The 12728-nt window shown below is 42.5% G+C and overlaps 1 protein-coding gene across 1 annotated transcript in view; it reads left to right on the top strand.

Moving 5' to 3' along the window:
• The window catches only part of LOC147738159 (vomeronasal type-2 receptor 26-like), a 94615-nt gene extending 84151 nt beyond the window's left edge, over positions 1 to 10464 (top strand). The window contains exon 3 of the mRNA XM_086935894.1: positions 9557 to 10464. Within this exon, the coding sequence (XP_086792020.1) occupies positions 9557 to 10464 (908 nt within the window). The remainder of the gene's footprint in view (positions 1 to 9556) is intronic.
• The last annotated feature ends 2264 nt before the right edge of the window (positions 10465 to 12728 follow it).

Here is a 12728-nt window from a genome sequence, read left to right as displayed (position 1 = left end):
ATGTTACAGCATAAAAGCATTATTGTTCTAGGGTACCTTCAATCTAACCGCCTTTTACAATTTGTTGTTAATATAAATATATAAATATAAAACAACCCATACAAACATTCTTGGATGTCAATATTATATGTACATTGGCTATACATATTTTTTATAAAGTTTACATTTTTATTTAATTATTACATACATTTGTGTTACTTAATTTAATAATAGTTTTCAATTATGTAAATAAACCTGCACATTTATATGAGGTTTTATTAAAAAAATAAGGTTAAAATGTATTAATATAATTTTAAATCATTTAAATATATTTAATTTATATTATATTTCTGTTTAATGATAATATATTTAATATTTACTATGTTTAACTATGTTAATAGAAAACTGTATTTTTTTTCGATATTAGTATATAGCAATGTTTTTTTAGATATTTTTGTTATTTACTTAAGAAGTATAGGATAACAACATTTTTGTGATTGAGATTTTTGACTCACTATTTATGTCCCATGATCTTTGCGGTTTGGATATTTAACAGTAAACCAATCTTAGTCCGCTTTCACCATCACAGAGCTGCGTATCATGGCAGATCACTATCCGAATACGCTGCTTACGTTTCCTCCACCTGAGTATATGGGAATCCAAGTGGCGCTTCACCGCGTATTTTATGCAGTTGAACAGGGACCCCCTGAATAGAATAAATTTCCTGGATCAGGGCAAAGCAGTTTATAGCAAAGGTAGATACCCAGGCAAAAACAACATAAATATCTGGCAAAAAAGCGTGATATCATACAATAAAGCATACACAAGAAAAAATTAGAGCAACCACATACTATGATAACATAGAAAATGTAATTATAATGATACAAATTGATATGGACATGTTCAATCATACAAAGAATTATGTTTAAAATGAGATAAAAGTGAAACAATTATTCGATAATAACAGTATATGATGTCCGGGAAGAAAAAGAGTTTTCTCAAAACATTGATGATTCCCAGAACTTATTCAGGGGGCTGTTGTCTGTCGACGTGTTTCGACACATACACTGTGTCTTCATCAGGACAATTTCAGCATGATTCTAAAATTCAAGAATATATTCTATAAGGTTACTCATTCTTGTGTTATAATGATACTTGTGTTTCAATCATTTGTAATAGATTATAATCATTCTACATGGCTTCTTACCAGATAAATAATACAACAGTATGATATACCGCTGAATAAGGACATCTAACAAAGATTTACAAACCACAACAATATTGACAATAATTTATACAAAAGGAAACATATTAGGTGCAGTAGAAAAGTATATTAAGGATATTACAAATCAGATAAGGAATATGAAATAAGGAAACCCATACTTAACATTTTATCACAAACAAAGATAATAGAGACAGGTAAATCCTGGTGCCAATACCCTAATACATTTTAGAATTAAAAGGGGGGGGGGTTTATTGGGAGGGGAGACAGGAGTAATTTATATGTCTCTACACCCATTAGTTAAGATTCAATATAAGGATTTTTTAGTTTGAATCTTATTCTGAAATTGTAGTTAACCTAAACCTTTTTATAAAAAAGACCTATTTATATGCTAAGATTCAACTTCGATTGCATCTATTACATTCAGCAAACATCTGCTCATTTTTGTAGAATTATGCTAAACATCGGGGAAGTCTTCTGGGAAGTCTTAGATTTAAAAGCTTCTATTTCCTATAGAGCTCCTTAATTGAAACAAATCCCTATAGGATCTTTAACATGGGTGTATATTAACTCTCACCTTTAGAGTGCTTCACATATCATTCGTTTTTCAGACTGTAAAAAGGTCAAACGCGGTGTTCTTAAATATGGGCAGGTTTCCTATTTTGACACCTGTTATGAGGGTAGTAGTAGTGATTGAGTTACTGATTCATCATTTCATTTTATTCCTACCAAGAGTAACAAATTTGAAAAATACCTTTAATTTTTTGTCGCCGTGTGTCTAGATTTCGGGTACACGGAGCTTTATGAGTGGCGGACATCCATTTTGTTAAAAACAATCTAGGATAAGATATATATAGAGGGATATTGTGTGTAGGTATCCATAAAAGTAAATAACGATTCAAACATAACCACCCTCGGACTCAGTGATCTTATCTTTAAAAGAAATAAACTAATCAAAGGACGATATGATCCAGTTAAGGTTGGAACAATTTCGGTTAAACCAATCACGTGGGCGCAGAGCAGAGCAGGCGGTAATGTTCATTGATTTCCGATTCCGCTGACAATAGTAAAAACGATTATTTAGTAACGTGGTATTACATTACGATATTCTAGTTTTTGACACATATCCCTGTGATCTTTTACCTGGTAATCAAGGCAAAAATATCTGGACGCGTTTTCAAATTGCGTGTAGCTGTTCAATTGGATCACAGCGGCACAGACATTCCACTTGAATTAGCTAATGTTTGTTCCCGGTGAGCGGAAGCTGCCAAAAAATAGTGCATGGATATTACTAATTATTTCCTGATGGAATTGTTTAAGTAAACTGTTCTGCCTTTATACTGTCATGGATAGACATTAGTCTTTTTCTAATATGCGCACCTAATAGGAGATTTAACCAAAGAAAACGGCTTTACAATGTAGCGGCTTTCTAAGATAAAGTTTTACGAAGTAGCGATGTCTTACGGACTCCCGGAACATTACGCCCACATTTGTTATCAAACATCCCAAAAGGGAATAAAGAAGGGCTAAGTCTAATATTTTTACGAAAAAAAGGAGGGCGGAAGGTTTAAAGGGTATTAGCGTAGTTCGCATACCTTTTTTCGCAGCTCTCAACGGGCGTTGTGAATGGCGTCTGGAGTAGCGTCCGAAATGGAAAGGTTTGAAAAGGTAAACCCAACCTCTTTATATAAACGGTTTTCTAATTGGTGAGCAAAAATTCCAACACCCTCTCTTAAGGGGGCAAGTCGTACATTCTACGTTAGTTAGTCAATCTTGTAGATTTTCAGGGTTACCGTGTTGTTTTTGCCTGGTGTGAGACTTGGCCCTTTCCCCAGAAATTTTTCGCTTTTTATCCCCTGTTAATTTAGAATGCCCCTATTGAAAAAACAGTGTGTAGGCCTTGTGTAGTGGAGAAGGGCCTGTGTAGTGTAAAACTAGTGTTAAAGTACAGGTACTTCCTACCCCTAACATGGCCGCCACTGACCTCTGCTGCTGCAGCGTGGTCTACGTTGGCGCATTCTAGTAGCCAGGGGCTGGCTGGAACCCTCAGGCAATGTATCCATCTTAGCCTGCCAGCCTGCCCATAGGTAGAATGGTAGATCCACCTAGAACCTCCTGGAACCTTCTGGAACAGGTGAGGTGACACCAACTGCCATTACCAACTGTCAACTGGCACTATAAAAGGAAAGGGAGGGAACCTTTCTGAGGAGACTGAGGGAGCGCAGACCTGGGGGAGAACCTACGCAGGAGTTTAGGCAGTGGGGCCTAGACAGGGGCCTATGACACTGGTAGAGACAGGGCCTAGGTGCTGCCTATCAAGTGTTGAGGTATCCTGGATTTGCCCCTCTGACCTGGCCCGGCGGAAGGGGAACCCCCAGTCTGCTTGAAGGGAACTGGCTGAGGAGATCTAACACCAGCCACCAACTTAACCCCCTTCAAGGAAACAAGAAACCAACTGAAACTTACATGGGCGCAAGAAACATAAAGCGCTAAGAAGAAACCAGGCGCAAGGAACATAAAGCGCCAAGAGAAGACTGAATCACCACAGGACATTTGAAGAACCACCCAGGTATTGGCGCGGTGTTGCTCCCTGTGCCCCCTGACGCCATCTGGGATTCCTCTGTCTGGTCTGCCACGGACGTGTGGTATGTCCTGTTGGTTCTACTGAACTACATGTTCTGCCTGAGCTGTGTTTAGCTCTCCCTGACTAAACTACCTGCACTGCCAGGCGCTGAACTGAATTATTATTGGGACTGCTGTCCTGCTGCATTCCTAGCCAGAACCCTTACAAAGCGCTAAAGACTGCCTGTGCCTATAAAGCACTGTGACCTGTGCCTGGACTGCTGTGATTAGCCTCCTTGCGAAGCGCTGTGGTCCTGGAGACTTTTGTGCCTGCTCAGCGCTGTGGTGAATGCCTGCTGTGGAACCTGCTGTGAAGCGCTGTATCCAGCTCACTGCCCTAAGCGCTATTGCTGAAACTGCCCAGCGCTGTGAACTACCAGAATGGCTGAGCCCTGAGGAGCGCTACATCCCTCAGGTGCTATGAATTGAGGTGGCCTTCCTAGCGCCGTGATTGCCAAGCGCCGAAGCCTCTGCGCGCTGTGCCCCCGAGTGCTGTACTTGCTCCCCTCAGCGCTGGGACCAAAAGCGCTGCTTGACCTACCGCTACATCGCGGGAGCCTTTGTGCTGTCATCTGACCCCCTCGGTGGCCCCCGGTGTGAGGAGAGGGCCGCCGCCATGTGATGTGGGCCGTGCCACGTCCGGAGGAGTGGGCGGAGAAGATGTCTTTCCCCGGCTCACCCTGGAGCCGCTCTCACCGCCGCAGCCCAGCCGAAGAGTGAGGAGTGTCCTCGGCGGCCCTCGGAGCCAGGAGAGGGCCGCCGCATCCCATCCGAAGGCCGCATAGGCCCTGAAGCCACCGCCCACCCTACTCACGTGACGAGGGGGGAGCGCCGCATCAGAGGCCGCGCCCCGCCTCCAGTGGTGCGTTCTGAGGCCCGAGTAAGGCCGAGAGAGAGGCCGGGGCCATCCTGCTTCCGCTGTTGATTGCGGTGTCCCTGATCGGTCCCGAGGCCTGAGGAGCCGGGACCGGTTCCATTGAAGCGCGGGGCATATCGGAGGGGCTCACGGAGGAGTGAGAGCCCCCCCCTACCCCGCTTTCCCGGACAGCGCCGCCAGGGCTCCAAGAGAAGCCAGAGCCCTCAAACCCACCAGAAGCCTACGCAAGGGCCAGGGAAGGGCCGAAGAAGGCAGGTAACCCCCGGCGAGGAGGGCGGAAGGTCGCATGAGACCTCGAGTTCGCCCCTCCCCTGGGGAAGATTGTTGTTGGGCCCCGTTGGCCCCGATTAACGGCGAAGAGTCAGCAAACCCCCGGGGAGGAGGGCGGAACGCCCCGGGAGGCCCCGAGTTCGCCTCTCCCTGGGGAAAACTGGTGACTGGTCCATGTTGGCCCTAATTAGCCCAGGAGAGTCTCCTGACCTGGGCCAGGACCCCTAAACACCGTGAGGGCATTATTTGGTGAGAATTAACCCCTGCCTGGGGTACTGTTAAATGCCAATTACTGAAACCTTATGCATGGCTTGTTTGGGATGATTGAAAGGTAGGCCCTTTCGCATAGTGTATTTGTAGCTTAATGAAATGCTTTGTATTTAAAAGAAATGTGCGTAATACACTAATGAAATGTGCATAAGAGAGCATTGAATGTTCTACCTTTAATGAAATAGGGTGGCTCCTGTTCAATGTTACACACCCAGAATGCCTACAGGTAATTAGGTGTAGCTCTACATGAAACATGCCTAAATGAATCCCATGAAATTCTTGCAGAGGTGGGCTTTATGGAATGTTGATTCTCACCTGCAAATAAGAGTATACCTAATGAAATAGGGAAGTTGTTGAATGTCAACGAAAGCTCAATTTTTGTTCCAGAGGAAGGGTTACTCCTATTCCCTGAAATGTTTATTCCTGACTAAGGAAATGTTTTACCTACGCTTAGGGGATGGTTCTTCCGGCCTGAGTGTTAATGGCCTGTTTAGTCAGGGGGGTGGTGAGATGTTAGTTCGTACCTAGTAGGATGGTTATTCTACCCTAGTTATGGGTCTGCTGATGCCCTCTTAGATGATAAATTAATCTGTAGGGTAAAGAGGTTACTGCTAAGAAAATGCTTGGCCGCTAATGAAATGTGTTGATGCATAATATGGTGAAATGCATATTGATTGGAAAGGTTGATGCATAACTAGTGAGAGGTTTTCCTTCAACTGTTTACCTGCGTAATGCTCATTCCTACTAGGAGTGATTCCTAAAATGGTTTTACCTACCCACGAGGTTGTTTATTCCTAATGAAATGTTTACTTCCACGTAGTGCTATATTTATTAGAAGCCTACAGTGATTTAGTTACATGTTTCTGTTGTAAAACACTCACCCTTGCTTGGTGAGAGGTGGGTAAAAAGCCCACAGGGCTAATAAGATGACCTATCAGTTTGATTGTCTCCTTAATGTAATTGATGCAGGTGCTGACCAGGGGCAAGGCATAGGTCAGGCCTGTGTTTTGCTAAAAATGTATTTATCCAATATTTAATATTTATGGAATATCTAATATTTATTCAACGGAAGTCTAATGCCAAGTGTTGACACACAGGTATCTGAAAAGAGAGCTAAGAAGCTAATTTTATGATGAATTTCTAATACCCTGATCCTGCTCTATCTTAATAAAGTTGATTTGAGTTTTTACACAAGCTCACTGGAGTGGTGTCCCTAATTGCGTGCCCATGTTTCTGACTCAGTGGTTGCGTGTGCTGTATGGTCGCTTTACACATAAGCTTTCGGATGCCTACCCGCTAGTGCCATGCTACCCTAAGGGAACTGGTGACCCCAGTTCCAACACCTGGGTATCTACCTTTGCCATAAACAGCTTCACCACGTATTGACATGGTCACTAAATATCACTCCTTTTGTCCGCAAAATCAAAGCGGGTCTTAAGCAGTCTCTCCCATCGAATGTAACGGGCAGAATAGCCCTCTATAAAATGACAATGCTGCCAAGGTTTCTCTACTTTATTTTCAGAACTTCCCACAGATGCTACCCTGCCACTGGTTTTGAGAGATTGATTCCTTGGCCATAAACCTTTTGTGGCAAAATTCAAGACCACGCTTGGCCTACACCAAGTGTCAATGTGCCCCATATGAAGGTGGTATTGGCATGGCCAACTTATGTATTTGCTATCTGGCATTGCAGCTCCTATTGATAAATGGTTGGCTCATTGGAGGACGGTCCGACCCGGCCTATAGAGTCGAACTTAACTCGATTACCTTTCTCAGATTAATGGCGATGCTCTATGGTGATCCGGTCTAAACTACACTATCTGTGGTGACCCGAATGGTGTTTCTTGAATGGCGAGTGGCACTGCATCATACGGGCAGGAGTGCCACACTCACCCAGCACACTCTGCTGTGGCAGGGCATGTGGTTGGGAGAGGTGGCTGAATTAGGGGGATTTAGACGCTGGGACGCAAGTAGGCTTACACGACTAGGAGATGTTTGGTCCAGTACACATAAGTATTCCTTCCAAGTGCTCCAGCCCACATATGCACTGTCCACGATTCAATTCCATAAGTACCTACAATTGTGCCACACTCTACATACACACATCACACAAGGCAGTTCCCTCTTGTAATTCAGTCCTTTATAGCAAAGCTCTTCATAGATGAACTTGGGAAGGGCAGCGTCTCCCAGATCTACTGTACATTTATCATTAATTCCCCTTTTACATTGACTCACCTCAAAGCCGATGGGAAGGCAGGCTAGGCCCCTTGGTAGAAGAAGACTGGAGAGATGCGATGATGGCTCCCAGACTCATTATGATATCCTCTGAACTTATATAAATACAAACATTCTATCTCCCTTGCGCATATCTTACTCCAGATGCTCTGTGCAAGGCTGGTCTACTTACATGTTCAAGTACTTCCACAGCTCCTAGGCTAATGCAGATTTTTATCACATGGTCTGGTCATGTCCCATCATACAAAGTTACTGGGAGGCCATGGGTGCAGAACTCTCAACCGTATTGGGTTGGGTGGCGGGCCTCATCCTGCTGTTGATGATAATGGGAGGGCTGGAGGGTGCGGTGGTACGAGGGAAAACTGGGCCCTGCTAGGCACGGCCACCATGGTGGCAAAAAGAGATACAAAATCTCCTGGGAATCTTCTGACCTCCTACCATCGCTCTGTGGCACTATGCCCAGTAGGAGAAGCCGATATACAAAGCCAGGAGCTTCCCCGCTAAATACAGCAAGATATGGAACAAATGGGGAGGAGATTCCGGAGGAGATCTGATTTATTAACTCTTACACAGCACTGAATATTTGCCAATAATGTTGGCTCTGTCTGACTGTTGTGCAACCTATTTTGCTACAGGTATCTAATAGTGTTTTTGACAACAAGTTGATGTCTTTTGATCTGCTGTAGTGTATTAGAAATCAATAACGTTGTTTTTACAAAATGCATTTAATGACACTCAATTTATAAACATTGGAAGGACAGAAATCTGACCCTGCAAAGATTCCAACTTGTGTTAATCAAAAGTAAACCTCTAAGTCACTGAACAATCATATCAGCCTTTGATGGTGCACTTTATTGTGAATGAGATTTATTAATTTAATCATATGTTACAATAAAATCAATATTTTTTTTATGGACTTTATTTTTAGATGTGTAGTGTTTTTCTCGATATTGATGTCTCAGTAAGTTAATATTTAGATAACGGAATATCACCCATGTTTTCTTTTGACATGTGCCAAACACAAGGGCTAACTGAGAGCCTGATGAAGGTCACCTCCTTTAGATGGTGGGCCAACCAAACTCACCCAGACACACAGATCTGCCTGGCAGTAATTCCTTGGCTAGGACAATCTGGGGCTCCCTTGAGTAGTAGAGCTAAAGGTAAACCACCACTTGTGATGGTCTCATGCGAATGTTCCCAACAGCCAGTAAATGCCTGGAATTCTCTTTTACACTGAACCATCATGCTCAGTTAGGTGAAGAATTCTAAACTTTTACCTTCTTTAGGGGAGGAACAAAAGAGGGACCGGGTCAGATGGTGGTGGCAATAAAGAGGGACACTCAGTGCTTCAATTGAGCCAGTGGTTTCTGGTGCTTGGCACCGGCACTTAGTTGCTAACAGCGGCCCTTATGACATTCTGTCACATGGTTGCACTCTTTGTTTTATGTAGAGATGAGTATAATAGCAGTTGTTTATTAGTATAATATACGTTAAAAATAACTAATACGTTCCACCCAAGCCATTCTCATGGCTTTGAGGGCCTGGAATATTCTGAAGTGTCGCACTTGTAGAAGTGTGATGGTTAGTAGTGTTTGTGCTGTCATTGGCAGCACTGTCTGGACCAATGGGTGGTGCAAGCTGAAGTGGCCTCCTGGCAAGGGCCCTGGCACTTATTGGTTTTACAAATTAGGCTTTGGGGACACAGCGCCTTCCACACACTCTAGAAGTAAGAGACAGGGCAGAATTGTGGAGATGGTGCCTCATCTAAAGGGGGACGCTAGCACTCTCCTAGTTTCAACTAAAATTGGGTCAGGCAAATTTAAAATGTGAAAGTGTTGGGCACAATTAATAATTGATTAGAATCAGGTACTCAATCACAATATTCATATTTGCATTTAAGGTACACTTAAAATTAATATGGTAGATGTAGTAAGAGGAACTTTGTAAGAACCTGAACTGACTTGATGGTTCAACCACACATACCAAGATGATAGTCAGTGGATATGGAGATTTGAATGAGACAATAAGCACCTGCACATCACAATCATCATCTGATTTTATATTATTTTCTTTTCATGCAGATATGGAAAGCTGTATAAAGTGCTCTGAAGACCAGTGGTCCAATGAGCAGAGAGATGCCTGCCTTCCTCGCACTGTAGAGTTTCTGTCCTTTGAGGATGCTTTGGGTTTGGTCCTATCCTGCATTGCAAGTTTCTTCTCCGTTGTCAGTTTGGGAGTGCTGGGAATCTTTATTAAGTACCGAAACACACCACTAGTGAAAGCCAATAACCAAAATCTCAGCTACACCCTCCTCCTCGCCCTCCTGCTGTCCTTCCTCTGCTCCTTCCTCTTTATTGGACGTCCTTCAAAGGTGTCCTGCCTCTTTCAACAAGCTGCCTTTGGGATAATTTTCACAACTGCTGTCGCTTCTGTACTAGCAAAAACCATTACAGTTATTATCGCTTTTTACGGCACAAAGCCGGAAAGTAAGCTGAGAAAGTGGGTTGGCCCTCGAATACCCAGCTGCCTGGTGCTTCTCTGCTCACTGGGAGAGGCGGTGATCTGTACAGTCTGGCTCATTCTTTCTGCTCCATTCCCAGACATTGATACCAGATCAGAAACTGGTAAGATGATCTTGCAGTGTAATGAGGGCTCTGTCTTTGCATTTTATGCTGTGGTTGGATATATGGGATTTTTGGCTCTTTTGAGCTTTGTTGTTGCTTCCATGGCTAGGAAGTTACCAGATACTTTCAACGAAGCCAAGCTGATCACCTTCAGCATGCTGGTATTCTGCAGTGTCTGGGTCTCCTTCATCCCAGCGTACCTGAGCACCAAGGGCAGGTACATGGTGGCCGTCGAGATCTTTGCCATTCTGACATCCAGCTCTGGATTACTATGCTGTATCTTCATCCCCAAAGTCTACATCATTCTCTGTAGGCCTCAGTGGAACAATAGGGAGTATCTAATGGGTAAACACGTCACCACCTGAAACTTACCCCAACTAATCCTGATGTGATCTGACTATTAAATGATCAACCAGCTTAACCAAAATGATTCATCATTCTTACAGACACCAAATTCACTAGACCATTTTAATATTCTAAACTTCTGTGAAAACGTGTGTTCAGAGAAGGCAAACTGCTCATCTCATTGAACGAATTCACAAAGATAAATTTAGATCTGAAGTCTAACTTTAGACTGATTTCTAAGTTTAGATCTGAAGTCGAAGGGCTTGATTTACAAAAGTAAAGTTACACTTTTGAGTAAGTTTGAGTAAGTTGCCTGTTTGTTATTCACAAAGGGATTTATGAGTAGTATCTTTACAAGTGGGAGTGTCCACATATAAAAAGATAGGTCTTTTTATGTGCAGAGACTCTGCACCGTTAAAAATACTACTCATAAATCCCTTTGTGACTAGCAAACAATTGTGAACTGACACCAAGGTCTATGTTTACCTTTGTGAATTAGGCCTCAGTTTAGATCGGAAGTATAAGCTTAGATCTGAAGTCTAACTTTAGACTTCTAGTCTACGTTTACTTTTGTGAATCGGGTCCACTGTCTCTAATCCTCAATGGATACTTCAACTACAAATATATCCATGTTAAGCTCCTCATGTTTCTGTATGTGATGGGATGTGTTCTCTAACCGGAAGTACAAAAATATCAATGAGAATTATATAAATGTCTTTTCATGTTAAATCACTGTCCCATTTTCATATTTCTCACAGGTATTCAAACTGTCCAACTAGAAATAGTATAACGCTTTTATTAGTATGACTTTGAAAATGTAGCATTCGGCTTTGAAATGCAGGTTCTGGGTTTTAGTGACATTTACAAACCAATCAGCCTTCAGCCCAGAGGCTTATGATGTCACCAGAACCTGTCAACAGGATTATTGGACCGTATTTATGTAATATACATATATAGAGAGAGAGCAATAGATAGATACATATATATATATATATATATATATATATATATATATATATATATATATATATATATATATAGTTATAGTTAGGATTGTTTTTCCATAGGAAAGTATTTTTGTGTTGCTAATTACTTTAGCGCCATTTGATAAATCTCCAAGAAGCGTTCTAAAAAGGTGCTACTTTTGACTAGTTTGTGAATGGCAAGCTTCAGGGTGAGTCATCAAGCAGAGCCCGAGGAAGAAGGGGGGACCCAAAGCGTAAAATTCCTATGCATTTATCACAGACTTCTTTAAAACGGGCTATAGCAAAACCTCCTAAATGAAATTACACCAAATTCGGCAGGAAACTAGACCTTAGTCCATAGACTGTGCTTTATGTGATTTGGTTTAAAAACCTTCAGTAGATTTTGAGATACTAATGGACAAGAAATTATAGATATTTGGATGGTTGGGCTTGCAAGAGCCTCAGAGACTCTTGCTGAAGCAGCAATTTAAATATAGAGGGTTCAAATTGACCCAAGGAGCTTTCTTTCCCTTGGGTCACCTCGCTCCCGCAGGTGTCAGGCTCCAGCGAGAGCGAGCACACTGATTGGCTGCAAGCAAAATTAGAAAAAATTTGCTGGCAGCCATTACAGGATTTAGGGACTTAGAGGCACATTACCAAGGAACAGGGAAAATTAACGCTAATGGCGCTTAGAGTTCATTTTTTTAATGCCTGGTATAGCTGGATAATATCACCTGGTTATCGCGTTATTAACAACGCTAACCGCCTAGGCGATAAAAAAAATCCAGCGATAGCGGCATTTGGGAGGTTATCGCTGGTAATGCAGCGATAAAACTACAAGGATAGCGATATTCTTGTTGATAGCCCATGGTGGACTTAGCCATGTAATCCACCTCCCATTGGATTACATGGCTAAGTCTGAAAATTAGCAGACGTAAAAAAGCAGCGTTAACCGTGGTTAGCGCTGCTTTTTTTGTCTCTAACAAGGTTAGCATGAAGCTTGATAATAGGAGAAATGTCGCTTTGTGACATTTTGCCTATTAATTTGCTCTGGAACGCCTACTTTGCATCTCATTAGAGATGCAAAGGGAAGCGTAGTGAAAAAGGGTGCTAACATGCGAGTTTGCATGTTAGCACCTTGTTGTTGATAGGGCAATATTTTTATTTCCGCTTCTTTTTTTTTAAGCCAAAAAAGCAGAGATAAAGCCCTTGGTAATATGCCCCTTAGTCCCCTGACCTGAAGTTGTAAAAAAATAAAGATATATGGTGGCAGGGTATGGTTACCCTTACTTCCTAGGCCCCATGGGCAAACCCAGAGG

The sequence above is a fragment of the Lissotriton vulgaris genome, chromosome 1_1 (assembly GCF_964263255.1).
Source record: "Lissotriton vulgaris chromosome 1_1, aLisVul1.2, whole genome shotgun sequence".
NCBI lineage: Eukaryota > Metazoa > Chordata > Amphibia > Caudata > Salamandridae > Lissotriton > Lissotriton vulgaris.
The sequence above is the reverse complement of the archived record's forward strand: the minus strand, read 5'-3'. Positions and strand labels throughout refer to the sequence as shown.